Source organism: Drosophila novamexicana, unplaced genomic scaffold (genome assembly GCF_003285875.2).
Source record: "Drosophila novamexicana strain 15010-1031.04,08,12 unplaced genomic scaffold, DnovRS2.1 tig00000512-arrow-arrow-pilon, whole genome shotgun sequence".
Lineage (NCBI taxonomy): Eukaryota > Metazoa > Arthropoda > Insecta > Diptera > Drosophilidae > Drosophila > Drosophila novamexicana.
The window spans coordinates 1,362,176-1,387,471 of NW_020824809.1; the positions used below are offsets into that span (position 1 = coordinate 1,362,176).

Consider the following 25,296-nt stretch of genomic DNA (forward strand, 5'->3'; position numbering starts at 1 on the left):
GATACTAATGCTAGCTCTTCAGCCAGCGCTTATATTTATACCAAAAATATCCAAAACTCGAGCGAGTAAAAAAATATTTCCATCTCGCTCACACACTACCCTCGTAACATATTCGGCAAAGCGGCGAACAGCAAATATCTTTCGTTCTCTTTCTAACTTATCACTCATGTTCTATATAAGCGATACACAAACGAGACGAACGGTTATTGTGTTTTTAACAGTGACTGTGTAAAGTTAGAATTGTGAAAGAAAGATGGCTCGTACTAAGCAAACTGCTCGTAAATCAACTGGAGGAAAGGCTCCTCGGAAACAGTTAGCTACTAAGGCAGCACGTAAAAGTGCTCCAGCAACTGGTGGTGTGAAGAAACCTCATCGCTATAGGCCAGGCACTGTTGCCCTGCGTGAAATTCGTCGCTACCAGAAGAGCACGGAACTGCTAATTCGCAAGTTGCCGTTCCAGCGTTTAGTACGCGAAATTGCTCAGGATTTCAAGACCGACTTACGTTTCCAGAGCTCGGCTGTGATGGCTTTGCAGGAAGCTAGCGAAGCCTATCTAGTTGGCCTATTCGAAGATACAAATTTGTGTGCTATCCACGCTAAGCGTGTCACCATCATGCCCAAGGACATTCAACTGGCCAGACGTATTCGTGGGGAGCGCGCTTAAGTTATACCTCATCCTTAATATCAAACAAATCGGTCCTTTTCAGGACCACAAAATATTCTAAACAAGGAGATTGATATTTTCGTATCAATATATTAAATACCGAAAAATATTGGTTAAAAGTCAAACAAAACTGCATTTTCATTTTGTCTTGAATAAAAAAAGCTCGGACCTCGAGCCTGCCAAACAAACAATTTTGAAATGGAAAGGTCGCCAAATACAACATTATATTAAATAGCTTTATAAAATGTGACAATAAGCAAATAGGGCATTACAGTATTTGCTTCACCTCATTGTATCTTAACGATAAATCCATATGCATATTATTTGATATTTAACCGAAAACTCAACTCCATTATATTCCACCGACAAAATATATGTCGATGTATAGATGATTTTCTGAATAGCTATATAAAGCATTTGGTTTGGTCCTCATCACCGCAAATAAACATAATTTTTAATTTTTCATCAATCAATTGTGCTCTAAGAGATAATTTCTGAATTTCGAAAATAAATTAACTAAGGGTCTAATGGATTTTTCGCTACACAGAAATGTCATATGGATTTCGCATGATATTTTATTAATTTAGTTTCAACTATATTAACAATTTGTTTTACTAAATGGAATAATCTTTCATTTCCTTTTTTTTTTTTAATTTATATTAACTGTTAAAGACAAAATTAGATTTGTCTGAAGCGTTTTATATTGATTTCATTGTAAACTTGCCTGTTTTTAACAGCTAAGGCTTATGTTAAATAGATATTTAAAATAGTAGACTTAAGATATATTTAAATTAATAGTTGAATTTGATTAAAGAATTGTTGAAATATTGTATATAAATGCATAATATTTCAAGATTCATTATATTTTTATTAATAATCGTGTTTTTTGCTCGAAAACGTTTTTCGCCAAGTCTCAAAGTTAAACTTTGACTGGCAATTAAAAATCATAAAATCATGTTAAATACACTAAATAATTTATATTGTATTGTTTGAATATTAAACAAAATATTTCAATTCATATTCACAACGATTTCCAAGTATAAACTTTTGTAAATGACCATTTAACAAGTATGTAATGACGACGCATTGAGTAACAAACGTTCAATACCAAAAACATTCTCGTACCACCGTCCTCCTCGATTCTCACTCAAACGGGTGAGCATGGCATATTTCCGTTTTCACACCAAAAGTATTTTCAGTACACTAAAGTAAGGTAAAGATCAAGAAATGTCTGATTCCGCAGTTGCAACGTCCGCATCTCCTGTGATTGCCCAAGCAGCCTCAGGCGAGAAAAAGGTGTCTACTAAAAAGGCAGCAGCCACACCAAAGTCAAAGAAGTCAACAGCTCCCCCATCGCACCCACCAACTCAGCAAATGGTAGATGCATCGATTAAAAATTTAAAGGAACGTGGTGGCTCATCCCTTCTGGCAATTAAAAAATATATCGGTGCTACATACAAGTGCGATGCCCAGAAGCTAGCCCCGTTCATTAAGAAGTACCTAAAGAATGCGGTTGCGAATGGAAAGCTGATCCAAACAAAGGGCAAGGGTGCCTCTGGTTCGTTTAAACTATCTGCATCCGCTAAGAAGGATCCCAAGCCAAAGGCCTCCGCTGTCGACAAGAAAGCTAAGAAGGTGAATGCTTCGCCGGCAGCAGCAACTAAAAAGAAGAGTAGTACGTCAATCACGAAGAAAGCAGCGGGTGCCGCTGATAAAAAGCTATCAAAGGCCACACCATCCAAAAAGAGTGTTGAGAAAAAGAAGGCGGACAAAGCAAAGGCTAAGGATGCGAAGAAAACGGGAACCATAAAGGCCAAGCCTACAACAGCAAAGGCTAAATCAAGCGCAATAAAGCCAAAGACCCCAAAACCTAAGACCACAACTGCTAAACCGAAGAAAGTCGTGTCGGCTACGACCCCGAAGAAAACTGCTGTCAAGAAGCCAAAAGCGAAGACTGCATCTGCAACGAAGAAATAATTTGAAATTGCTAACTGCTCGTCAGCATGTGCAAATTTCTAATATTGAAATTGGTTTTCCAACAAAGCCCTTTTAAGGGCTACAAATACGATTTTCTAAGAGAAAGAATTTTTCTTTTTGTCTACATCGGCATGTTAAGTTAGATTGGACTTCAATTAGATTGGACGTCAACTTATCATCATTCATCATTGTAAATATCATATATGTTCTTTCCTCATTCATTCCACCGCACAATAGATAGAAAAAGTTCCATAAATACTAAAGATTCTCTAAAGACCGAATAGGCGGAAAGTGTACTCTAATATTTAAGATAATAGAAAAGTTCTTATAACGCAACCAGAATGCATATTTGGATTTTTAAATATTTTTAATTCCTTGAAAAAGAGATTTGTGGCCCTGAAAAGGGCCTTTTGCTTCCCGTACAATGTACAATGTACATCTAGCTGAATTTTACTTGGAGCTGGTGTACTTTGTAACTGCTTTTGTTCCCTCACTGACAGCGTGCTTGGCCAATTCGCCGGGCAGCAAAAGACGTACTGCGGTTTGGATTTCCCGACTGGTAATAGTTGAGCGTTTGTTGTAGTGAGCCAAACGGGAGGCCTCGGCAGCAATACGCTCGAAAATGTCGTTAACAAAGCTGTTCATTATGCTCATCGCCTTTGACGAAATGCCGGTGTCAGGGTGGACCTGCTTGAGCACTTTGTAAATGTAGATAGCATAGCTTTCCTTCCTCTTGCGCTTCTTCTTCTTGTCATTCTTGGTAATGTTTTTTTGAGCCTTACCAGCCTTTTTGGCTGCCTTCCCACTTGTTTTCGGCGGCATTATTATTCACAAACGTTCACTTTAATTCACTTCACAAATGCTTGACACTTGGGGTGTGTTGCTTAGCATTTATACTTTTTTTCGAGCGACGCTTTCATGTTTATATCACGTTCAACTCGCATCTCTAAAACTGAAGAAGTAGGTAGTTGGAAAAAGTATAAATATAATGGATATGTGGTTGGATGTCAGAAACATTCGATAGTTGTGTGTGAGCAGTGAAACAGTGAAATAAGGAAAATACGAAAATGTCTGGTCGCGGTAAAGGTGGAAAAGTGAAGGGAAAGGCAAAGTCGCGTTCTAACCGCGCTGGTCTTCAGTTTCCCGTTGGTCGTATTCACCGCCTCCTTCGTAAGGGCAACTATGCTGAACGTGTAGGTGCCGGTGCTCCTGTCTACTTGGCTGCCGTTATGGAATATTTGGCCGCTGAAGTTTTGGAGTTGGCTGGCAATGCTGCACGCGACAACAAGAAAACTAGAATTATCCCTCGCCACTTGCAATTGGCCATTCGTAACGATGAGGAGTTAAACAAACTGCTTTCGGGCGTCACCATTGCCCAGGGCGGTGTTTTACCCAACATCCAAGCAGTGCTGTTGCCCAAGAAGACGGAAAAGAAGGCATAATTTACTAGTAACTAAACAAAAAAAAAAGTCGAAACCAACCGTCCTTTTCAGGACGACCAAAAATATTAAAAAAGAGATTATCTTTTCATTCGATAGGGTATCTGAAATCGATTTAATAATACAAAGTACATCTCAGCTCAAAAGTACAGTCGTGCTAGTCGATAAAAATGTGTGTATCGAATGCGGTTGTCTTACTTTTGTGATAGATTAAAAACAAGCACAAAATATGTCTTTTGTGATAGATTAAAAACAAGCACAAAATTTGTAAAACAAACGAACATCGGTGAATCTTGTCGATTGCTGGAGCAGTGCCGGGAGCGGTTGATTCTTAGATGGAGAAGCGTTTGACAGCTTGACCATTGCCCTGGGCGTTGTTTTACCCAATATCCAAGCAGTTCTGTTGCCCAAGAAGGCATAATATTGAAAAAAAGGCATAATTTGCTAGTTAACTAAACAAAAAAAAAAGACAGCGGATAAAAGTTGACAACATCACATTTTAGACATTCATATGATCTGTGCTAGCGTGTTTCATTAAGGTTAAGGTTAAGAATTAAACGTTTTTGATCTCTTAATAAAACGGATTGGTGGTCCTGAAAAGGACCGATTGGTGTCAACATAAATTCTACATTTTCTTTTTAACCGCCAAAACCGTACAGGGTACGGCCTTGTCTTTTCAGCGCGTAAACAACATCCATGGCTGTGACTGTCTTCCTCTTGGCGTGCTCGGTGTATGTGACCGCATCACGGATAACATTTTCCAAGAAAACTTTTAGAACACCACGAGTTTCCTCATAAATAAGACCAGAAATACGTTTTACGCCACCACGACGAGCTAAACGGCGGATAGCTGGTTTCGTGATGCCCTGGATATTATCACGCAACACTTTGCGATGACGTTTGGCGCCGCCTTTACCCAAGCCTTTGCCACCTTTACCACGACCAGTCATTTTTCACTTTATATTTTTATTCTACTTTACACCACGAATGTCACAAAGATACTAATGCTAGCTCTTCAGCCAGCGCTTATATTTATACCAAAAATATCCAAAACTCGAGCGAGTAAAAAAATATTTCCATCTCGCTCACACACTACCCTCGTAACATATTCGGCAAAGCGGCGAACAGCAAATATCTTTCGTTCTCTTTCTAACTTATCACTCATGTTCTATATAAGCGATACACAAACGAGACGAACGGTTATTGTGTTTTTAACAGTGACTGTGTAAAGTTAGAATTGTGAAAGAAAGATGGCTCGTACTAAGCAAACTGCTCGTAAATCAACTGGAGGAAAGGCTCCTCGGAAACAGTTAGCTACTAAGGCAGCACGTAAAAGTGCTCCAGCAACTGGTGGTGTGAAGAAACCTCATCGCTATAGGCCAGGCACTGTTGCCCTGCGTGAAATTCGTCGCTACCAGAAGAGCACGGAACTGCTTATTCGCAAGTTGCCGTTCCAGCGTTTAGTACGCGAAATTGCTCAGGATTTCAAGACCGACTTACGTTTCCAGAGCTCGGCTGTGATGGCTTTGCAGGAAGCTAGCGAAGCCTATCTAGTTGGCCTATTCGAAGATACAAATTTGTGTGCTATCCACGCTAAGCGTGTCACCATCATGCCCAAGGACATTCAACTGGCCAGACGTATTCGTGGGGAGCGCGCTTAAGTTATACCTCATCCTTAAAACATAAATATCAAACAAATCGGTCCTTTTCAGGACCACAAAATATTCTAAACAAGGAGATTGATATTTTCGTATCAATATATTAAATACCGAAGTGCAGTCGAAAAACATTGGTTAAAAGTCAAACAAAACTGCATTTTCATTTTGTCTTGAATAAAAAAAGCTCGGACCTCGAGCCTGCCAAACAAACAATTTTGAAATGGAAAGGTCGCCAAATACAACATTATATTAAATAGCTTTATAAAATGTGACAATAAGCAAATAGGGCATTACAGTATTTGCTTCACCTCATTGTATCTTAACGATAAATCCATATGCATATTATTTGATATTTAACCGAAAACTCAACTCCATTATATTCCACCGACAAAATATATGTCGATGTATAGATGATTTTCTGAATAGCTATATAAAGCATTTGGTTTGGTCCTCATCACCGCAAATAAACATAATTTTTAATTTTTCATCAATCAATTGTGCTCTAAGAGATAATTTCTGAATTTCGAAAATAAATTAACTAAGGGTCTAATGGATTTTTCGCTACACAGAAATGTCATATGGATTTCGCATGATATTTTATTAATTTAGTTTCAACTATATTAACAATTTGTTTTACTAAATGGAATAATCTTTCATTTCCTTTTTTTTTTTAATTTATATTAACTGTTAAAGACAAAATTAGATTTGTCTGAAGCGTTTTATATTGATTGCATTGTAAACTTGCCTGTTTTTAACAGCTAAGGGTTATGTTAAATAGATATTTAAAATAGTAGACTTAAGATATATTTAAATTAATAGTTGAATTTAATTAAAGAATTGTTGAAATATTGTATATAAATGCATAATATTTCAAGATTCATTATATTTTTATTAATAATCTTGTTTTTTGCTCGAAAGCGTTTTTCGCCAAGACTCAAAGTTAAACTTTGACTGGCAATTAAAAATCATAAAATCATGTTAAATACACTAAATAATTTATATTGTATTGTTTGAATATTAAACAAAATATTTCAATTCATATTCACAACGATTTCCAAGTATAAACTTTTGTAAATGACCATTTAACAAGTATGTAATGACGACGCATTGAGTAACAAACGTTCAATACCAAAAACATTCTCGTACCACCGTCCTCCTCGATTCTCACTCAAACGGGTGAGCATGGCATATTTCCGTTTTCACACCAAAAGTATTTTCAGTACACTAAAGTAAGGTAAAGATCAAGAAATGTCTGATTCCGCAGTTGCAACGTCCGCATCTCCTGTGATTGCCCAAGCAGCCTCAGGCGAGAAAAAGGTGTCTACTAAAAAGGCAGCAGCCACACCAAAGTCAAAGAAGTCAACAGCTCCCCCATCGCACCCACCAACTCAGCAAATGGTAGATGCATCGATTAAAAATTTAAAGGAACGTGGTGGCTCATCCCTTCTGGCAATTAAAAAATATATCGGTGCTACATACAAGTGCGATGCCCAGAAGCTAGCCCCGTTCATTAAGAAGTACCTAAAGAATGCGGTTGCGAATGGAAAGCTGATCCAAACAAAGGGCAAGGGTGCCTCTGGTTCGTTTAAACTATCTGCATCCGCTAAGAAGGATCCCAAGCCAAAGGCCTCCGCTGTCGACAAGAAAGCTAAGAAGGTGAATGCTTCGCCGGCAGCAGCAACTAAAAAGAAGAGTAGTACGTCAATCACGAAGAAAGCAGCGGGTGCCGCTGATAAAAAGCTATCAAAGGCCACACCATCCAAAAAGAGTGTTGAGAAAAAGAAGGCGGACAAAGCAAAGGCTAAGGATGCGAAGAAAACGGGAACCATAAAGGCCAAGCCTACAACAGCAAAGGCTAAATCAAGCGCAATAAAGCCAAAGACCCCAAAACCTAAGACCACAACTGCTAAACCGAAGAAAGTCGTGTCGGCTACGACCCCGAAGAAAACTGCTGTCAAGAAGCCAAAAGCGAAGACTGCATCTGCAACGAAGAAATAATTTGAAATTGCTAACTGCTCGTCAGCATGTGCAAATTTCTAATATTGAAATTGGTTTTCCAACAAAGCCCTTTTAAGGGCTACAAATACGATTTTCTAAGAGAAAGAATTTTTCTTTTTGTCTACATCGGCATGTTAAGTTAGATTGGACTTCAATTAGATTGGACGTCAACTTATCATCATTCATCATTGTAAATATCATATATGTTCTTTCCTCATTCATTCCACCGCACAATAGATAGAAAAAGTTCCATAAATACTAAAGATTCTCTAAAGACCGAATAGGCGGAAAGTGTACTCTAATATTTAAGATAATAGAAAAGTTCTTATAACGCAACCAGAATGCATATTTGGATTTTTAAATATTTTTAATTCCTTGAAAAAGAGATTTGTGGCCCTGAAAAGGGCCTTTTGCTTCCCGTACAATGTACAATGTACATCTAGCTGAATTTTACTTGGAGCTGGTGTACTTTGTAACTGCTTTTGTTCCCTCACTGACAGCGTGCTTGGCCAATTCGCCGGGCAGCAAAAGACGTACTGCGGTTTGGATTTCCCGACTGGTAATAGTTGAGCGTTTGTTGTAGTGAGCCAAACGGGAGGCCTCGGCAGCAATACGCTCGAAAATGTCGTTAACAAAGCTGTTCATTATGCTCATCGCCTTTGACGAAATGCCGGTGTCAGGGTGGACCTGCTTGAGCACTTTGTAAATGTAGATAGCATAGCTTTCCTTCCTCTTGCGCTTCTTCTTCTTGTCATTCTTGGTAATGTTTTTTTGAGCCTTACCAGCCTTTTTGGCTGCCTTCCCACTTGTTTTCGGCGGCATTATTATTCACAAACGTTCACTTTAATTCACTTCACAAATGCTTGACACTTGGGGTGTGTTGCTTAGCATTTATACTTTTTTTCGAGCGACGCTTTCATGTTTATATCACGTTCAACTCGCATCTCTAAAACTGAAGAAGTAGGTAGTTGGAAAAAGTATAAATATAATGGATATGTGGTTGGATGTCAGAAACATTCGATAGTTGTGTGTGAGCAGTGAAACAGTGAAATAAGGAAAATACGAAAATGTCTGGTCGCGGTAAAGGTGGAAAAGTGAAGGGAAAGGCAAAGTCGCGTTCTAACCGCGCTGGTCTTCAGTTTCCCGTTGGTCGTATTCACCGCCTCCTTCGTAAGGGCAACTATGCTGAACGTGTTGGTGCCGGTGCTCCTGTCTACTTGGCTGCCGTTATGGAATATTTGGCCGCTGAAGTTTTGGAGTTGGCTGGCAATGCTGCACGCGACAACAAGAAAACTAGAATTATCCCTCGCCACTTGCAATTGGCCATTCGTAACGATGAGGAGTTAAACAAACTGCTTTCGGGCGTCACCATTGCCCAGGGCGGTGTTTTACCCAACATCCAAGCAGTTCTGTTGCCCAAGAAGACGGAAAAGAAGGCATAATTTACTAGTAACTAAACAAAAAAAAAAGTCGAAACCAACCGTCCTTTTCAGGACGACCAAAAATATTAAAAAAGAGATTATCTTTTCATTCGATAGGGTATCTGAAATCGATTTAATAATACAAAGTACATCTCAGCTCAAAAGTACAGTCGTGCTAGTCGAGAAAAATGTGTGTATCGAATGCGGTTGTCTTACTTTTGTGATAGATTAAAAACAAGCACAAAATATGTCTTTTGTGATAGATTAAAAACAAGCACAAAATTTGTAAAACAAACGAACATCGGTGAATCTTGTCGATTGCTGGAGCAGTGCCGGGAGCGGTTGATTCTTAGATGGAGAAGCGTTTGACAGCTTGACCATTGCCCTGGGCGTTGTTTTACCCAATATCCAAGCAGTTCTGTTGCCCAAGAAGGCATAATATTGAAAAAAAGGCATAATTTGCTAGTTAACTAAACAAAAAAAAAAGACAGCGGATAAAAGTTGACATCACATTTTAGACATTCATATGATCTGTGCTAGCGTGTTTCATTAAGGTTAAGGTTAAGAATTAAACGTTTTTGATCTCTTAATAAAACGGATTGGTGGTCCTGAAAAGGACCGATTGGTGTCAACATAAATTCTACATTTTCTTTTTAACCGCCAAAACCGTACAGGGTACGGCCTTGTCTTTTCAGCGCGTAAACAACATCCATGGCTGTGACTGTCTTCCTCTTGGCGTGCTCGGTGTATGTGACCGCATCACGGATAACATTTTCCAAGAAAACTTTTAGAACACCACGAGTTTCCTCATAAATAAGACCAGAAATACGTTTTACGCCACCACGACGAGCTAAACGGCGGATAGCTGGTTTCGTGATGCCCTGGATATTATCACGCAACACTTTGCGATGACGTTTGGCGCCGCCTTTACCCAAGCCTTTGCCACCTTTACCACGACCAGTCATTTTTCACTTTATATTTTTATTCTACTTTACACCACGAATGTCACAAAGATACTAATGCTAGCTCTTCAGCCAGCGCTTATATTTATACCAAAAATATCCAAAACTCGAGCGAGTAAAAAAATATTTCCATCTCGCTCACACACTACCCTCGTAACATATTCGGCAAAGCGGCGAACAGCAAATATCTTTCGTTCTCGAAACGAGACGAACGGTTATTGTGTTTTTAACAGTGACTGTGTAAAGTTAGAATTGTGAAAGAAAGATGGCTCGTACTAAGCAAACTGCTCGTAAATCAACTGGAGGAAAGGCTCCTCGGAAACAGTTAGCTACTAAGGCAGCACGTAAAAGTGCTCCAGCAACTGGTGGTGTGAAGAAACCTCATCGCTATAGGCCAGGCACTGTTGCCCTGCGTGAAATTCGTCGCTACCAGAAGAGCACGGAACTGCTTATTCGCAAGTTGCCGTTCCAGCGTTTAGTACGCGAAATTGCTCAGGATTTCAAGACCGACTTACGTTTCCAGAGCTCGGCTGTGATGGCTTTGCAGGAAGCTAGCGAAGCCTATCTAGTTGGCCTATTCGAAGATACAAATTTGTGTGCTATCCACGCTAAGCGTGTCACCATCATGCCCAAGGACATTCAACTGGCCAGACGTATTCGTGGGGAGCGCGCTTAAGTTATACCTCATCCTTAATATCAAACAAATCGGTCCTTTTCAGGACCACAAAATATTCTAAACAAGGAGATTGATATTTTCGTATCAATATATTAAATACCGAAAAATATTGGTTAAAAGTCAAACAAAACTGCATTTTCATTTTGTCTTGAATAAAAAAAGCTCGGACCTCGAGCCTGCCAAACAAACAATTTTGAAATGGAAAGGTCGCCAAATACAACATTATATTAAATAGCTTTATAAAATGTGACAATAAGCAAATAGGGCATTACAGTATTTGCTTCACCTCATTGTATCTTAACGATAAATCCATATGCATATTATTTGATATTTAACCGAAAACTCAACTCCATTATATTCCACCGACAAAATATATGTCGATGTATAGATGATTTTCTGAATAGCTATATAAAGCATTTGGTTTGGTCCTCATCACCGCAAATAAACATAATTTTTAATTTTTCATCAATCAATTGTGCTCTAAGAGATAATTTCTGAATTTCGAAAATAAATTAACTAAGGGTCTAATGGATTTTTCGCTACACAGAAATGTCATATGGATTTCGCATGATATTTTATTAATTTAGTTTCAACTATATTAACAATTTGTTTTACTAAATGGAATAATCTTTCATTTCCTTTTTTTTTTTAATTTATATTAACTGTTAAAGACAAAATTAGATTTGTCTGAAGCGTTTTATATTGATTGCATTGTAAACTTGCCTGTTTTTAACAGCTAAGGGTTATGTTAAATAGATATTTAAAATAGTAGACTTAAGATATATTTAAATTAATAGTTGAATTTAATTAAAGAATTGTTGAAATATTGTATATAAATGCATAATATTTCAAGATTCATTATATTTTTATTAATAATCTTGTTTTTTGCTCGAAAGCGTTTTTCGCCAAGACTCAAAGTTAAACTTTGACTGGCAATTAAAAATCATAAAATCATGTTAAATACACTAAATAATTTATATTGTATTGTTTGAATATTAAACAAAATATTTCAATTCATATTCACAACGATTTCCAAGTATAAACTTTTGTAAATGACCATTTAACAAGTATGTAATGACGACGCATTGAGTAACAAACGTTCAATACCAAAAACATTCTCGTACCACCGTCCTCCTCGATTCTCACTCAAACGGGTGAGCATGGCATATTTCCGTTTTCACACCAAAAGTATTTTCAGTACACTAAAGTAAGGTAAAGATCAAGAAATGTCTGATTCCGCAGTTGCAACGTCCGCATCTCCTGTGATTGCCCAAGCAGCCTCAGGCGAGAAAAAGGTGTCTACTAAAAAGGCAGCAGCCACACCAAAGTCAAAGAAGTCAACAGCTCCCCCATCGCACCCACCAACTCAGCAAATGGTAGATGCATCGATTAAAAATTTAAAGGAACGTGGTGGCTCATCCCTTCTGGCAATTAAAAAATATATCGGTGCTACATACAAGTGCGATGCCCAGAAGCTAGCCCCGTTCATTAAGAAGTACCTAAAGAATGCGGTTGCGAATGGAAAGCTGATCCAAACAAAGGGCAAGGGTGCCTCTGGTTCGTTTAAACTATCTGCATCCGCTAAGAAGGATCCCAAGCCAAAGGCCTCCGCTGTCGACAAGAAAGCTAAGAAGGTGAATGCTTCGCCGGCAGCAGCAACTAAAAAGAAGAGTAGTACGTCAATCACGAAGAAAGCAGCGGGTGCCGCTGATAAAAAGCTATCAAAGGCCACACCATCCAAAAAGAGTGTTGAGAAAAAGAAGGCGGACAAAGCAAAGGCTAAGGATGCGAAGAAAACGGGAACCATAAAGGCCAAGCCTACAACAGCAAAGGCTAAATCAAGCGCAATAAAGCCAAAGACCCCAAAACCTAAGACCACAACTGCTAAACCGAAGAAAGTCGTGTCGGCTACGACCCCGAAGAAAACTGCTGTCAAGAAGCCAAAAGCGAAGACTGCATCTGCAACGAAGAAATAATTTGAAATTGCTAACTGCTCGTCAGCATGTGCAAATTTCTAATATTGAAATTGGTTTTCCAACAAAGCCCTTTTAAGGGCTACAAATACGATTTTCTAAGAGAAAGAATTTTTCTTTTTGTCTACATCGGCATGTTAAGTTAGATTGGACTTCAATTAGATTGGACGTCAACTTATCATCATTCATCATTGTAAATATCATATATGTTCTTTCCTCATTCATTCCACCGCACAATAGATAGAAAAAGTTCCATAAATACTAAAGATTCTCTAAAGACCGAATAGGCGGAAAGTGTACTCTAATATTTAAGATAATAGAAAAGTTCTTATAACGCAACCAGAATGCATATTTGGATTTTTAAATATTTTTAATTCCTTGAAAAAGAGATTTGTGGCCCTGAAAAGGGCCTTTTGCTTCCCGTACAATGTACAATGTACATCTAGCTGAATTTTACTTGGAGCTGGTGTACTTTGTAACTGCTTTTGTTCCCTCACTGACAGCGTGCTTGGCCAATTCGCCGGGCAGCAAAAGACGTACTGCGGTTTGGATTTCCCGACTGGTAATAGTTGAGCGTTTGTTGTAGTGAGCCAAACGGGAGGCCTCGGCAGCAATACGCTCGAAAATGTCGTTAACAAAGCTGTTCATTATGCTCATCGCCTTTGACGAAATGCCGGTGTCAGGGTGGACCTGCTTGAGCACTTTGTAAATGTAGATAGCATAGCTTTCCTTCCTCTTGCGCTTCTTCTTCTTGTCATTCTTGGTAATGTTTTTTTGAGCCTTACCAGCCTTTTTGGCTGCCTTCCCACTTGTTTTCGGCGGCATTATTATTCACAAACGTTCACTTTAATTCACTTCACAAATGTTTGACACTTGGGGTGTGTTGCTTAGCATTTATACTTTTTTTCGAGCGACGCTTTCATGTTTATATCACGTTCAACTCGCATCTCTAAAACTGAAGAAGTAGGTAGTTGGAAAAAGTATAAATATAATGGATATGTGGTTGGATGTCAGAAACATTCGATAGTTGTGTGTGAGCAGTGAAACAGTGAAATAAGGAAAATACGAAAATGTCTGGTCGCGGTAAAGGTGGAAAAGTGAAGGGAAAGGCAAAGTCGCGTTCTAACCGCGCTGGTCTTCAGTTTCCCGTTGGTCGTATTCACCGCCTCCTTCGTAAGGGCAACTATGCTGAACGTGTTGGTGCCGGTGCTCCTGTCTACTTGGCTGCCGTTATGGAATATTTGGCCGCTGAAGTTTTGGAGTTGGCTGGCAATGCTGCACGCGACAACAAGAAAACTAGAATTATCCCTCGCCACTTGCAATTGGCCATTCGTAACGATGAGGAGTTAAACAAACTGCTTTCGGGCGTCACCATTGCCCAGGGCGGTGTTTTACCCAACATCCAAGCAGTTCTGTTGCCCAAGAAGACGGAAAAGAAGGCATAATTTGCTAGTTAACTAAACAAAAAAAAAAAGACAGCGTATACATTTGTAAATAGTCGAAACCAACCGTCCTTTTCAGGACGACCAAAAATATTAAAAAAGAGATTATCTTTTCATTCGATAGGGTATCCGAAATCGATTCAATAATACAAAGTACAGTCGTGCTAGTCGATAAAAATGTGTAATATTGTCTTATGGAATGCGGTTGTCTTACTTTTGTGATAGATAAAAAACAAGCACAAAATATGTAAAACAAACGAACATCGGTGAGTCCTTGCGATTGCTGGAGCAGTGTCGGGAGCGATTGATGGAAAAACGTTTGTCAGCTTGACCATTGCCGGGTGCGTTCTTTTACCCAACATCCAAGCAATTCTGCTGCCCAAGAAGACGGAAAAGAAGGCATAATTTGCTAGCAAAAAAAAAAAGACAGCGTATGCATTTGTAAATAGTCGAAACCAACCGTCCTTTTCAGGACGACCAAAAATATTTAAAAAGAGATTATCTTTTCATTCAATAGGGTATCCGAAATCGATTCAATAATACAAAGTACATCTCAGCTCAAAAGTACAGTCGTGCTAGTCGCTAAAAATGTGCAAATTGTCCTATCGAATGCGGTTGTCATACGTTTGTGATGGATTAAAAACAAGCACAAAATATGTAAAACAAACGAACATCGGTGATTCTGGTCGATTAATGGAGCAGTGTCGGGAGCGGTTGATTCTGAGATGGAGAAACGTTTGACGCTTGAATACATCACATTTTAGACATTCATATGATCTGTGCTTGCTTCTTTCATTAAGGTTGAATTAAACGTTTTTGATCTCTTAATAAAACGGATTGGTGGTCCTGAAAAGGACCGATTGGTGTCAACATAAATTCTACATTTTCTTTTTAACCGCCAAAACCGTACAGGGTACGGCCTTGTCTTTTCAGCGCGTAAACAACATCCATGGCTGTGACTGTCTTCCTCTTGGCGTGCTCGGTGTATGTGACCGCATCACGGATAACATTTTCCAAGAAAACTTTTAGAACACCACGAGTTTCCTCATAAATAAGACCAGAAATACGTTTTACGCCACCACGACGAGCTAAACGGCGGATAGCTGGTTTCGTGATGCCCTGGATATTATCACGCAACACTTTGCGATGACGTTTGGCGCCGCCTTTACCCAAGCCTTTGCCACCTTTACCACGACCAGTCATTTTTCACTTTATATTTTTATTCTACTTTACACCACGAATGTCACAAAGATACTAATGCTAGCTCTTCAGCCAGCGCTTATATTTATACCAAAAATATCCAAAACTCGAGCGAGTAAAAAAATATTTCCATCTCGCTCACACACTACCCTCGTAACATATTCGGCAAAGCGACGAACAGCAAACATCTTTCGTTCTCTTTCTAACTTATCACGTATTTTCTATATAAGCGATACACAAACGAGACACATGCTCAGTGTGTTTTTAACAGTGACTGTGTAAAGTTAGAATTGTGAGAGAAAGATGGCTCGTACTAAGCAAACTGCTCGTAAATCAACTGGAGGAAAGGCTCCTCGGAAACAGTTAGCTACTAAGGCAGCACGTAAAAGTGCTCCAGCAACTGGTGGTGTGAAGAAACCTCATCGCTATAGGCCAGGCACTGTTGCCCTGCGTGAAATTCGTCGCTACCAGAAGAGCACGGAACTGCTTATTCGCAAGTTGCCGTTCCAGCGTTTAGTACGCGAAATTGCTCAGGATTTCAAGACCGACTTACGTTTCCAGAGCTCGGCTGTGATGGCTTTGCAGGAAGCTAGCGAAGCCTATCTAGTTGGCCTATTCGAAGATACAAATTTGTGTGCTATCCACGCTAAGCGTGTCACCATCATGCCCAAGGACATTCAACTGGCCAGACGTATTCGTGGGGAGCGCGCTTAAGTTATACCTCACCCTTAAAACATAAATATCAAACAAATCGGTCCTTTTCAGGACCACAAAATATTCTAAACAAGGAGATTGATATTTTCCAATATACAACTTGAAATATGTACATCATACCAAAAAAGACAACAACACATTGTGACAAATAATCTAAAAAAAAACGATTTTCTGTCACCGAATTTTATTTGCAATATCATGCTCGAAAAATCTACGCGTTTGCCTATTGAAACATTTTTCAGCTAGAATTCCAGAAGAGAGCTGATGGATTATTTGCAAAAGTCTACTAGTCGGAAGATTTTTATTCGGGTAGTTTGGAATACTGATCCTTTGCTGTAGCCAACGCATAATAAGTTATCTTTTTTATTTCGAAAACAGAGTGCTTGTATTCTAAAATAACGAGTCCAAACTTTCGTCGATTACAATTGTTAATTTTCTGAAAGATATATCTATATTCTGATATTTAAAAATATTTTAAATTCCTTGAAAAGGCGATTTGTGGCCCTGAAAAGGGCCTTTTGCTTTTGTTTGCTTCCCGTACAATGTACATCTAGCTGAATTTTACTTGGAGCTGGTGTACTTTGTAACTGCTTTTGTTCCCTCACTGACAGCGTGCTTGGCCAATTCGCCGGGCAGCAAAAGACGTACTGCGGTTTGGATTTCCCGACTGGTAATAGTTGAGCGTTTGTTGTAGTGAGCCAAACGGGAGGCCTCGGCAGCAATACGCTCGAAAATGTCGTTAACAAAGCTGTTCATTATGCTCATCGCCTTTGACGAAATGCCGGTGTCAGGGTGGACCTGCTTGAGCACTTTGTAAATGTAGATAGCATAGCTTTCCTTCCTCTTGCGCTTCTTCTTCTTGTCATTCTTGGTAATGTTTTTTTGAGCCTTACCAGCCTTTTTGGCTGCCTTCCCACTTGTTTTCGGCGGCATTATTATTCACAAACGTTCACTTTAATTCACTTCACAAATGTTTGACACTTGGGGTGTGTTGCTTAGCATTTATACTTTTTTTCGAGCGACGCTTTCATGTTTATATCACGTTCAACTCGCATCTCTAAAACTGAAGAAGTAGGTAGTTGGAAAAAGTATAAATATAATGGATATGTGGTTGGATGTCAGAAACATTCGATAGTTGTGTGTAAGCAGTGAAACAGTGAAATAAGGAAAATACGAAAATGTCTGGTCGCGGTAAAGGTGGAAAAGTGAAGGGAAAGGCAAAGTCGCGTTCTAACCGCGCTGGTCTTCAGTTTCCCGTTGGTCGTATTCACCGCCTCCTTCGTAAGGGCAACTATGCTGAACGTGTTGGTGCCGGTGCTCCTGTCTACTTGGCTGCCGTTATGGAATATTTGGCCGCTGAAGTTTTGGAGTTGGCTGGCAATGCTGCACGCGACAACAAGAAAACTAGAATTATCCCTCGCCACTTGCAATTGGCCATTCGTAACGATGAGGAGTTAAACAAACTGCTTTCGGGCGTCACCATTGCCCAGGGCGGTGTTTTACCCAACATCCAAGCAGTTCTGTTGCCCAAGAAGACGGAAAAGAAGGCATAATTTGCTAGTTAACTAAACAAAAAAAAAAAAAGACGGCGTATACATTTGTAAATAGTCGAAACCAACCGTCCTTTTCAGGACGACCAAAAATATTAAAAAAGAGATTATCTTTTCATTCGATAGGGTATCCGAAATCGATTCAATAATACAAAGTACAGTCGTGCTAGTCGATAAAAATGTGTAATATTGTCTTATGGAATGCGGTTGTCTTACTTTTGTGATAGATAAAAAACAAGCACAAAATATGTAAAACAAACGAACATCGGTGAGTCCTTGCGATTGCTGGAGCAGTGTCGGGAGCGATTGATGGAGAAACGTTTGTCAGCTTGACCATTGCCGGGTGCGTTGTTTTACCCAACATCCAAGCAGTTCTGTTGCCCAAGGCATTATGTTAAAAAAAGGCATAATTTGCTAGTTAACGAAACTAAAAAAAAAAAAGCGTATTCTTCGTAAATAGTTGAAACAACCGTCCTTTTCAGGACGACCAAAAATATTTAAAAAGAGATTATCTTTTCATTCAATAGGGTATCCGAAATCGATTCAATAATACAAAGTACATCTCAGCTCAAAAGTACAGTCGTGCTAGTCGCTAAGAATGTGCAAATTGTCCTATCGAATGCGGTTGTCATACGTTTGTGATGGATTAAAAACAAGCACAAAATATGTCTTACTTTTGTGATAGATTAAAAACAAGCACAAAATTTGTAAAACAAACGAACATCGGTGAATCTTGTCGATTGCTGGAGCAGTGCCGGGAGCGGTTGATTCTTAGATGGAGAAGCGTTTGACAGCTTGACCATTGCCCTGGGCGTTGTTTTACCCAATATCCAAGCAGTTCTGTTGCCCAAGAAGGCATAATATTGAAAAAAGGGCATAATTTGCTAGTTAACTAAACAAAAAAAAGACAGCGGATAAAAGTTGACAACATCACATTTTAGATATTCATATGATCTGTGCTAGCGTGTTTCATTAAGGTTAAGGTTAAGAATTAAACGTTTTTGATCTCTTAATAAAACGGATTAGTGGTCCTGAAAAGGACCGATTGGTGTCAACATAAATTCTACATTTTCTTTTTAACCGCCAAAACCGTACAGGGTACGGCCTTGTCTTTTCAGCGCGTAAACAACATCCATGGCTGTGACTGTCTTCCTCTTGGCGTGCTCGGTGTATGTGACCGCATCACGGATAACATTTTCCAAGAAAACTTTTAGAACACCACGAGTTTCCTCATAAATAAGACCAGAAATACGTTTTACGCCACCACGACGAGCTAAACGGCGGATAGCTGGTTTCGTGATGCCCTGGATATTATCACGCAACACTTTGCGATGACGTTTGGCGCCGCCTTTACCCAAGCCTTTGCCACCTTTACCACGACCAGTCATTTTTCACTTTATATTTTTATTCTACTTTACACCACGAATGTCACAAAGATACTAATGCTAGCTCTTCAGCCAGCGCTTATATTTATACTAAAAATATCCAAAACTCGAGCGAGTAAAAAAATATTTCCATCTCGCTCACACACTACCCTCGTAACATATTCGGCAAAGCGGCGAACAGCAAATATCTTTCGTTCTCTTTCTAACTTATCACTCATGTTCTATATAAGCGATACACAAACGAGACGAACGGTTATTGTGTTTTTAACAGTGACTGTGTAAAGTTAGAATTGTGAAAGAAAGATGGCTCGTACTAAGCAAACTGCTCGTAAATCAACTGGAGGAAAGGCTCCTCGGAAACAGTTAGCTACTAAGGCAGCACGTAAAAGTGCTCCAGCAACTGGTGGTGTGAAGAAACCTCATCGCTATAGGCCAGGCACTGTTGCCCTGCGTGAAATTCGTCGCTACCAGAAGAGCACGGAACTGCTTATTCGCAAGTTGCCGTTCCAGCGTTTAGTACGCGAAATTGCTCAGGACTTCAAGACCGACTTACGTTTCCAGAGCTCGGCTGTGATGGCTTTGCAGGAAGCTAGCGAAGCCTATCTAGTTGGCCTATTCGAAGATACAAATTTGTGTGCTATCCACGCTAAGCGTGTCACCATCATGCCCAAGGACATTCAACTGGCCAGACGTATTCGTGGGGAGCGCGCTTAAGTTATACCTCATCCTTAAAACATAAATATCAAACAAATCGGTCCTTTTCAGGACCACAAAATATTCTAAACAAGGAGATTGATATTTTCCAATATACAACTTGAAATATGTACATCATACCAAAAAAGACAACAACACATTGTGACAGAAATAATCTAAAAAAAAAAAACGATTTTCTGTCACCGAATTTTATTTGCAATATCATGCTCGAAAAACTACGCGTTTGCCTATTGAAACATTTTTCAGCTAGAATTCCAGAAGAGAGCTGATGGATTATTTGCAAAAGATATTACTAGTCGGAAGATTTTTATTCGGGTAGTTTGGAATACTGATCCTTTGCTGTAGCCAACGGATAATAAGTTATCTTTTTTATTTCGAAAACAGAGTGCTTGTATTCTAAAATAACGAGTCCAAACTTTCGTCGATTACAATTGTTAATTTTCTGAAAGATATATCTATATTCTGATATTTAAAAATATTTTAAATTCCTTGAAAAGGCGATTTGTGGCCCTGAAAAGGGCCTTTTGCTTTTGTTTGCTTCCCGTACAATGTACATCTAGCTGAATTTTACTTGGAGCTGGTGTACTTTGTAACTGCTTTTGTTCCCTCACTGACAGCGTGCTTGGCCAATTCGCCGGGCAGCAAAAGACGTACTGCGGTTTGGATTTCCCGACTGGTAATAGTTGAGCGTTTGTTGTAGTGAGCCAAACGGGAGGCCTCGGCAGCAATACGCTCGAAAATGTCGTTAACAAAGCTGTTCATTATGCTCATCGCCTTTGACGAAATGCCGGTGTCAGGGTGGACCTGCTTGAGCACTTTGTAAATGTAGATAGCATAGCTTTCCTTCCTCTTGCGCTTCTTCTTCTTGTCATTCTTGGTAATGTTTTTTTGAGCCTTACCAGCCTTTTTGGCTGCCTTCCCACTTGTTTTCGGCGGCATTATTATTCACAAACGTTCACTTTAATTCACTTCACAAATGTTTGACACTTGGGGTGTGTTGCTTAGCATTTATACTTTTTTTCGAGCGACGCTTTCATGTTTATATCACGTTCAATTCGCATCTCTAAAACTGAAGAAGTAGGTAGTTGGAAAAAGTATAAATATAATGGATATGTGGTTGGATGTCAGAAACATTCGATAGTTGTTTGTAAGCAGTGAAACAGTGAAATAAGGAAAATACGAAAATGTCTGGTCGCGGTAAAGGTGGAAAAGTGAAGGGAAAGGCAAAGTCGCGTTCTAACCGCGCTGGTCTTCAGTTTCCCGTTGGTCGTATTCACCGCCTCCTTCGTAAGGGCAACTATGCTGAACGTGTTGGTGCCGGTGCTCCTGTCTACTTGGCTGCCGTTATGGAATATTTGGCCGCTGAAGTTTTGGAGTTGGCTGGCAATGCTGCACGCGACAACAAGAAAACTAGAATTATCCCTCGCCACTTGCAATTGGCCATTCGTAACGATGAGGAGTTAAACAAACTGCTTTCGGGCGTCACCATTGCCCAGGGCGGTGTTTTACCCAACATCCAAGCAGTTCTGTTGCCCAAGAAGACGGAAAAGAAGGCATAATTTGCTAGTTAACTAAACAAAAAAAAAAAAGACAGCGTATACATTTGTAAATAGTCGAAACCAACCGTCCTTTTCAGGACGACCAAAAATATTAAAAAAGAGATTATCTTTTCATTCGATAGGGTATCCGAAATCGATTCAATAATACAAAGTACAGTCGTGCTAGTCGATAAAAATGTGTAATATTGTCTTATGGAATGCGGTTGTCTTACTTTTGTGATAGATAAAAAACAAGCACAAAATATGTAAAACAAACGAACATCGGTGAATCTTGTCGATTGCTGGAGCAGTGTCGGGAGCGGTTGATTCTTAGATGGAGAAGCGTTTGACAGCTTGACCATTGCCCTGGGCGTTGTTTTACCCAACATCCAAGCAGTTCTGTTGCCCAAGAAGGCATTATGTTAAAAAAAGGCATAATTTGCTAGTTAACGAAACTAAAAAAAAAAAAGCGTATTCTTCGTAAATAGTTGAAACCAACCGTCCTTTTCAGGACGACCAAAAATATTTAAAAAGAGATTATCTTTTCATTCAATAGGGTATCCGAAATCGATTCAATAATACAAAGTACATCTCAGCTCAAAAGTACAGTCGTGCTAGTCGCTAAAAATGTGCAAATTGTCCTATCGAATGCGGTTGTCATACGTTTGTGATGGATTAAAAACAAGCACAAAATATGTAAAACAAACGAACATCGGTGATTCTGGTCGATTAATGGAGCAGTGTCGGGAGCGGTTGATTCTGAGATGGAGAAACGTTTGACGCTTGAATACATCACATTTTAGACATTCATATGATCTGTGCTTGCTTCTTTCATTAAGGTTGAATTAAACGTTTTTGATCTCTTAATAAAACGGATTAGTGGTCCTGAAAAGGACCGATTGGTGTCAACATAAATTGTACATTTTCTTTTTAACCGCCAAAACCGTACAGGGTACGGCCTTGTCTTTTCAGCGCGTAAACAACATCCATGGCTGTGACTGTCTTCCTCTTGGCGTGCTCGGTGTATGTGACCGCATCACGGATAACATTTTCCAAGAAAACTTTTAGAACACCACGAGTTTCCTCATAAATAAGACCAGAAATACGTTTTACGCCACCACGACGAGCTAAACGGCGGATAGCTGGTTTCGTGATGCCCTGAATATTATCACGCAACACTTTGCGATGACGTTTGGCGCCGCCTTTACCCAAGCCCTTGCCACCTTTACCACGACCAGTCATTTTTCACTTTATATTTTTATTCTACTTTACACCACGAATGTCACAAAGATACTAATGCTAGCTCTTCAGCCAGCGCTTATATTTATACCAAAAATATCCAAAACTCGAGCGAGTAAAAAAATATTTCCATCTCGCTCACACACTACCCTCGTAACATATTCGGCAAAGCGACGAACAGCAAATATCTTTCGTTCTCTTTCTAACTTATCACGTATTTTCTATATAAGCGATACACAAACGAGACACATGCTCAGTGTGTTTTTAACAGTGACTGTGTAAAGTTAGAATTGTGAAAGAAAGATGGCTCGTACTAAGCAAACTGCTCGTAAATCAACTGGAGGAAAGGCTCCTCGGAAACAGTTAGCTACTAAGGCAGCACGTAAAAGTGCTCCAGCAACTGGTGGTGTGAAGAAACCTCATCGCTATAGGCCAGGCACTGTTGCCCTGCGTGAAATTCGTCGCTACCAGAAGAGCACGGAACTGCTTATTCGCAAGTTGCCGTTCCAGCGTTTAGTACGCGAAATTGCTCAGGACTTCAAGACCGACTTACGTTTCCAGAGCTCGGCTGTGATGGCTTTGCAGGAAGCTAGCGAAGCCTATCTAGTTGGCCTATTCGAAGATACAAATTTGTGTGCTATCCACGCTAAGCGTGTCACCATCATGCCCAAGGACATTCAACTGGCCAGACGTATTCGTGGGGAGCGCGCTTAAGTTATACCTCATCCTTAATATCAAACAAATCGGTCCTTTTCAGGACCACAAAATATTCTAAACAAGGAGATTGATATTTTCGTATCAATATATTAAATACCGAAAAATATTGGTTAAAAGTCAAACAAAACTGCATTTTCATTTTGTCTTGAATAAAAAAAGCTCGGACCTCGAGCCTGCCAAACAAACAATTTTGAAATGGAAAGGTCGCCAAATACAACATTATATTAAATAGCTTTATAAAATGTGACAATAAGCAAATAGGGCATTACAGTATTTGCTTCACCTCATTGTATCTTAACGATAAATCCATATGCATATTATTTAATATTTAACCGAAAACTCAACTCCATTATATTCCACCGACAAAATATATGTCGATGTATAGATGATTTTCTGAATAGCTATATAAAGCATTTGGTTTGGTCCTCATCACCGCAAATAAACATAATTTTTAATTTTTCATCAATCAATTGTGCTCTAAGAGATAATTTCTGAATTTCGAAAATAAATTAACTAAGGGTCTAATGGATTTTTCGCTACACAGAAATGTCATATGGATTTCGCATGATATTTTATTAATTTAGTTTCAACTATATTAACAATTTGTTTTACTAAATGGAATAATCTTTCATTTCCTTTTTTTTTTTAATTTATATTAACTGTTAAAGACAAAATTAGATTTGTCTGAAGCGTTTTATATTGATTTCATTGTAAACTTGCCTGTTTTTAACAGCTAAGGGTTATGTTAAATAGATATTTAAAATAGTAGACTTAAGATATATTTAAATTAATAGTTGAATTTAATTAAAGAATTGTTGAAATATTGTATATAAATGCATAATATTTCAAGATTCGTTATATTATTATTAATAATCGTGTTTTTTGCTCGAAAACGTTTTTCGCCAAGACACAAAGTTAAACTTTGACTGGCAATTAAAAATCATAAAATCATGTTAAATACACTAAATAATTTATATTGTATTGTTTGAATATTAAACAAAACATTCCAATTCATATTCACAACGATTTCCAAGTATAAACTTTTGTAAATGACCATTTAACAAGTATGTAATGACGACGCATTGAGTAACAAACGTTCAATACCAAAAACATTCTCGTACCACCGTCCTCCTCGATTCTCACGCAAACGGGTGACCAAAAAAATATGAATTTTTTCGAAAATTAACAAGTGAACAGTGAATAAAGTGAAGTTAAGATGTCTGATTCCGCAGTTGCAACGTCCGCATCTCCTGTGATTGCCCAAGCAGCCTCAGGCGAGAAAAAGGTGGCTACTAAAAAGGCAGCAGCCGCCACACCAAAGTCAAAGAAGTCAGCAGCTCCTCCATCGCACCCACCAACTCAGCAAATGGTAGATGCATCGATTAAAAACTTAAAGGAACGTGGTGGCTCATCCCTTCTGGCAATTAAAAAATATATCGGTGCTACATACAAGTGCGATGCCCAGAAGCTAGCCCCGTTCATTAAGAAGTACCTAAAGAATGCGGTTGCGAATGGAAAGCTGATCCAAACAAAGGGCAAGGGTGCCTCTGGTTCGTTCAAACTATCTGCATCCGCTAAAAAGGATCCCAAGCCAAAGGCCTCCGCTGTCGAGAAGAAAACTAAGAAGGTAAATGCTTCGGCGGCAGCAGCAACTAAAAAGAAGAGTAGTACATCTACCACGAAGAAAGCAGCGGGTGCCGCTGATAAAAAGCCATCAAAATCGGCAGCAACCAAAAAGAGTGTTGAGAAAAAGAAGGCGGACAAAGCAAAGGCTAAGGATGCGAAGAAAACGGGAACCATTAAGGCCAAGCCTACAACAGCAAAGGCTAAATCAAGCGCAACAAAGCCAAAGACCCCAAAACCTAAGACCACAACTGCTAAACCGAAGAAAGTCGTGTCGGCTACGACCCCGAAGAAAACTGCTGTCAAGAAGCCAAAAGCGAAGACTGCATCTGCAACGAAGAAATAATTTGAAATTGCTCGTCAGCATGTGCAAATTTCTAATATTGAAATTTGTTTTTCAACAAAG

At 39.2% G+C, this 25,296-nt stretch overlaps 21 protein-coding genes across 21 annotated transcripts; 11 read left to right on the plus strand and 10 right to left on the minus strand.

Moving 5' to 3' along the window:
* The first annotated feature begins 236 nt into the window (after positions 1–236).
* Positions 237–5,741, plus strand: LOC115762023 (nucleolar and coiled-body phosphoprotein 1-like). Its single transcript, XM_030704090.1, has 3 exons — positions 237–662; positions 1,908–2,568; positions 5,327–5,741. Exons 1-3 carry the CDS (start codon positions 254–256, stop codon positions 5,739–5,741), a joined length of 1,485 nt encoding a protein of 494 aa, XP_030559950.1. The 5' UTR covers positions 237–253.
* LOC115761845 (histone H1.2-like) lies at positions 1,889–2,693 on the plus strand. The gene has a single exon (XM_030703827.1). The coding sequence runs from the start codon at positions 1,892–1,894 to the stop codon at positions 2,639–2,641; it is 750 nt and encodes a 249-aa protein (XP_030559687.1). The 5' UTR covers positions 1,889–1,891; the 3' UTR covers positions 2,642–2,693.
* LOC115761842 (histone H2B) lies at positions 3,035–3,478 on the minus strand. Its single transcript, XM_030703823.1, has one exon. It carries the CDS (start codon positions 3,461–3,463, stop codon positions 3,092–3,094), a length of 372 nt encoding a protein of 123 aa, XP_030559683.1. The 5' UTR covers positions 3,464–3,478; the 3' UTR covers positions 3,035–3,091.
* Positions 3,681–4,083, plus strand: LOC115761841 (histone H2A). Its single transcript, XM_030703822.1, has one exon. It carries the CDS (start codon positions 3,709–3,711, stop codon positions 4,081–4,083), a length of 375 nt encoding a protein of 124 aa, XP_030559682.1. The 5' UTR covers positions 3,681–3,708.
* On the minus strand, positions 4,719–5,045 carry LOC115761843 (histone H4). The gene has a single exon (XM_030703824.1). It carries the CDS (start codon positions 5,028–5,030, stop codon positions 4,719–4,721), a length of 312 nt encoding a protein of 103 aa, XP_030559684.1. The 5' UTR covers positions 5,031–5,045.
* A 1,242-nt stretch (positions 5,742–6,983) lies between the features above and the next one.
* Positions 6,984–7,788, plus strand: LOC115762001 (histone H1.2-like). Its single transcript, XM_030704069.1, has one exon. It carries the CDS (start codon positions 6,987–6,989, stop codon positions 7,734–7,736), a length of 750 nt encoding a protein of 249 aa, XP_030559929.1. The 5' UTR covers positions 6,984–6,986; the 3' UTR covers positions 7,737–7,788.
* Positions 7,789–8,129: 341 nt separating this feature from the next.
* Positions 8,130–8,573, minus strand: LOC115761998 (histone H2B). The gene has a single exon (XM_030704065.1). The coding sequence runs from the start codon at positions 8,556–8,558 to the stop codon at positions 8,187–8,189; it is 372 nt and encodes a 123-aa protein (XP_030559925.1). The 5' UTR covers positions 8,559–8,573; the 3' UTR covers positions 8,130–8,186.
* Positions 8,574–8,775: 202 nt separating this feature from the next.
* On the plus strand, positions 8,776–9,178 carry LOC115761996 (histone H2A). The gene has a single exon (XM_030704063.1). The coding sequence runs from the start codon at positions 8,804–8,806 to the stop codon at positions 9,176–9,178; it is 375 nt and encodes a 124-aa protein (XP_030559923.1). The 5' UTR covers positions 8,776–8,803.
* A 632-nt stretch (positions 9,179–9,810) lies between these two features.
* On the minus strand, positions 9,811–10,137 carry LOC115762000 (histone H4). Its single transcript, XM_030704068.1, has one exon. The coding sequence runs from the start codon at positions 10,120–10,122 to the stop codon at positions 9,811–9,813; it is 312 nt and encodes a 103-aa protein (XP_030559928.1). The 5' UTR covers positions 10,123–10,137.
* A 1,881-nt stretch (positions 10,138–12,018) lies between these two features.
* Positions 12,019–12,823, plus strand: LOC115762002 (histone H1.2-like). Its single transcript, XM_030704070.1, has one exon. It carries the CDS (start codon positions 12,022–12,024, stop codon positions 12,769–12,771), a length of 750 nt encoding a protein of 249 aa, XP_030559930.1. The 5' UTR covers positions 12,019–12,021; the 3' UTR covers positions 12,772–12,823.
* A 341-nt stretch (positions 12,824–13,164) lies between these two features.
* LOC115761997 (histone H2B) lies at positions 13,165–13,608 on the minus strand. The gene has a single exon (XM_030704064.1). It carries the CDS (start codon positions 13,591–13,593, stop codon positions 13,222–13,224), a length of 372 nt encoding a protein of 123 aa, XP_030559924.1. The 5' UTR covers positions 13,594–13,608; the 3' UTR covers positions 13,165–13,221.
* A 202-nt stretch (positions 13,609–13,810) lies between these two features.
* LOC115761994 (histone H2A) lies at positions 13,811–14,281 on the plus strand. Its single transcript, XM_030704062.1, has one exon. It carries the CDS (start codon positions 13,839–13,841, stop codon positions 14,211–14,213), a length of 375 nt encoding a protein of 124 aa, XP_030559922.1. The 5' UTR covers positions 13,811–13,838; the 3' UTR covers positions 14,214–14,281.
* Positions 14,282–15,101: 820 nt separating this feature from the next.
* Positions 15,102–15,428, minus strand: LOC115761999 (histone H4). Its single transcript, XM_030704067.1, has one exon. It carries the CDS (start codon positions 15,411–15,413, stop codon positions 15,102–15,104), a length of 312 nt encoding a protein of 103 aa, XP_030559927.1. The 5' UTR covers positions 15,414–15,428.
* A 1,098-nt stretch (positions 15,429–16,526) lies between these two features.
* On the minus strand, positions 16,527–17,072 carry LOC115761916 (histone H2B). Its single transcript, XM_030703934.1, has one exon. It carries the CDS (start codon positions 17,055–17,057, stop codon positions 16,686–16,688), a length of 372 nt encoding a protein of 123 aa, XP_030559794.1. The 5' UTR covers positions 17,058–17,072; the 3' UTR covers positions 16,527–16,685.
* Positions 17,073–17,273: 201 nt separating this feature from the next.
* LOC115761966 (histone H2A) lies at positions 17,274–17,685 on the plus strand. The gene has a single exon (XM_030704008.1). The coding sequence runs from the start codon at positions 17,303–17,305 to the stop codon at positions 17,675–17,677; it is 375 nt and encodes a 124-aa protein (XP_030559868.1). The 5' UTR covers positions 17,274–17,302; the 3' UTR covers positions 17,678–17,685.
* A 1,065-nt stretch (positions 17,686–18,750) lies between these two features.
* Positions 18,751–19,077, minus strand: LOC115761849 (histone H4). Its single transcript, XM_030703831.1, has one exon. It carries the CDS (start codon positions 19,060–19,062, stop codon positions 18,751–18,753), a length of 312 nt encoding a protein of 103 aa, XP_030559691.1. The 5' UTR covers positions 19,063–19,077.
* Positions 19,078–19,345: 268 nt separating this feature from the next.
* LOC115762024 lies at positions 19,346–23,264 on the plus strand. The gene is made up of 3 exons (XM_030704091.1): positions 19,346–19,770; positions 21,066–21,301; positions 22,850–23,264. Exons 1-3 carry the CDS (start codon positions 19,363–19,365, stop codon positions 23,262–23,264), a joined length of 1,059 nt encoding a protein of 352 aa, XP_030559951.1. The 5' UTR covers positions 19,346–19,362.
* Positions 20,033–20,727, minus strand: LOC115761847 (histone H2B). The gene has a single exon (XM_030703829.1). The coding sequence runs from the start codon at positions 20,710–20,712 to the stop codon at positions 20,341–20,343; it is 372 nt and encodes a 123-aa protein (XP_030559689.1). The 5' UTR covers positions 20,713–20,727; the 3' UTR covers positions 20,033–20,340.
* LOC115761846 (histone H2A) lies at positions 20,929–21,356 on the plus strand. Its single transcript, XM_030703828.1, has one exon. The coding sequence runs from the start codon at positions 20,958–20,960 to the stop codon at positions 21,330–21,332; it is 375 nt and encodes a 124-aa protein (XP_030559688.1). The 5' UTR covers positions 20,929–20,957; the 3' UTR covers positions 21,333–21,356.
* On the minus strand, positions 22,242–22,553 carry LOC115761848 (histone H4). Its single transcript, XM_030703830.1, has one exon. It carries the CDS (start codon positions 22,551–22,553, stop codon positions 22,242–22,244), a length of 312 nt encoding a protein of 103 aa, XP_030559690.1.
* A 1,213-nt stretch (positions 23,265–24,477) lies between the features above and the next one.
* Positions 24,478–25,236, plus strand: LOC115761947 (histone H1.2). The gene has a single exon (XM_030703983.1). The coding sequence runs from the start codon at positions 24,484–24,486 to the stop codon at positions 25,234–25,236; it is 753 nt and encodes a 250-aa protein (XP_030559843.1). The 5' UTR covers positions 24,478–24,483.
* Positions 25,237–25,296: the final 60 nt, after the last annotated feature.

Coding starts and splice junctions, on each gene's coding strand:
- LOC115762001 (XM_030704069.1), top strand. CDS start 6,987: ATGTCTGATTCCGCAGTTGCAACGTCCGCATCTCCTGTGATTGCCCAA.
- LOC115761999 (XM_030704067.1), bottom strand. CDS start 15,413: ATGACTGGTCGTGGTAAAGGTGGCAAAGGCTTGGGTAAAGGCGGCGCC.
- LOC115761842 (XM_030703823.1), bottom strand. CDS start 3,463: ATGCCGCCGAAAACAAGTGGGAAGGCAGCCAAAAAGGCTGGTAAGGCT.
- LOC115761966 (XM_030704008.1), top strand. CDS start 17,303: ATGTCTGGTCGCGGTAAAGGTGGAAAAGTGAAGGGAAAGGCAAAGTCG.
- LOC115761847 (XM_030703829.1), bottom strand. CDS start 20,712: ATGCCGCCGAAAACAAGTGGGAAGGCAGCCAAAAAGGCTGGTAAGGCT.
- LOC115761994 (XM_030704062.1), top strand. CDS start 13,839: ATGTCTGGTCGCGGTAAAGGTGGAAAAGTGAAGGGAAAGGCAAAGTCG.
- LOC115761998 (XM_030704065.1), bottom strand. CDS start 8,558: ATGCCGCCGAAAACAAGTGGGAAGGCAGCCAAAAAGGCTGGTAAGGCT.
- LOC115761996 (XM_030704063.1), top strand. CDS start 8,804: ATGTCTGGTCGCGGTAAAGGTGGAAAAGTGAAGGGAAAGGCAAAGTCG.
- LOC115761849 (XM_030703831.1), bottom strand. CDS start 19,062: ATGACTGGTCGTGGTAAAGGTGGCAAAGGCTTGGGTAAAGGCGGCGCC.
- LOC115761916 (XM_030703934.1), bottom strand. CDS start 17,057: ATGCCGCCGAAAACAAGTGGGAAGGCAGCCAAAAAGGCTGGTAAGGCT.
- LOC115762024 (XM_030704091.1), top strand. CDS start 19,363: ATGGCTCGTACTAAGCAAACTGCTCGTAAATCAACTGGAGGAAAGGCT. Junction 19,771..21,065: donor GTATTCGTGGGGAGCGCGCT/TAAGTTATACCT, acceptor CTCCTTCGTAAG/GGCAACTATGCTGAACGTGT. Junction 21,302..22,849: donor CCCAACATCCAAGCAGTTCT/GTTGCCCAAGAA, acceptor GAATTGTGAAAG/AAAGATGGCTCGTACTAAGC.
- LOC115762000 (XM_030704068.1), bottom strand. CDS start 10,122: ATGACTGGTCGTGGTAAAGGTGGCAAAGGCTTGGGTAAAGGCGGCGCC.
- LOC115762023 (XM_030704090.1), top strand. CDS start 254: ATGGCTCGTACTAAGCAAACTGCTCGTAAATCAACTGGAGGAAAGGCT. Junction 663..1,907: donor TATTCGTGGGGAGCGCGCTT/AAGTTATACCTC, acceptor CTGATTCCGCAG/TTGCAACGTCCGCATCTCCT. Junction 2,569..5,326: donor GCTAAACCGAAGAAAGTCGT/GTCGGCTACGAC, acceptor GAATTGTGAAAG/AAAGATGGCTCGTACTAAGC.
- LOC115762002 (XM_030704070.1), top strand. CDS start 12,022: ATGTCTGATTCCGCAGTTGCAACGTCCGCATCTCCTGTGATTGCCCAA.
- LOC115761947 (XM_030703983.1), top strand. CDS start 24,484: ATGTCTGATTCCGCAGTTGCAACGTCCGCATCTCCTGTGATTGCCCAA.
- LOC115761846 (XM_030703828.1), top strand. CDS start 20,958: ATGTCTGGTCGCGGTAAAGGTGGAAAAGTGAAGGGAAAGGCAAAGTCG.
- LOC115761845 (XM_030703827.1), top strand. CDS start 1,892: ATGTCTGATTCCGCAGTTGCAACGTCCGCATCTCCTGTGATTGCCCAA.
- LOC115761848 (XM_030703830.1), bottom strand. CDS start 22,553: ATGACTGGTCGTGGTAAAGGTGGCAAGGGCTTGGGTAAAGGCGGCGCC.
- LOC115761841 (XM_030703822.1), top strand. CDS start 3,709: ATGTCTGGTCGCGGTAAAGGTGGAAAAGTGAAGGGAAAGGCAAAGTCG.
- LOC115761843 (XM_030703824.1), bottom strand. CDS start 5,030: ATGACTGGTCGTGGTAAAGGTGGCAAAGGCTTGGGTAAAGGCGGCGCC.
- LOC115761997 (XM_030704064.1), bottom strand. CDS start 13,593: ATGCCGCCGAAAACAAGTGGGAAGGCAGCCAAAAAGGCTGGTAAGGCT.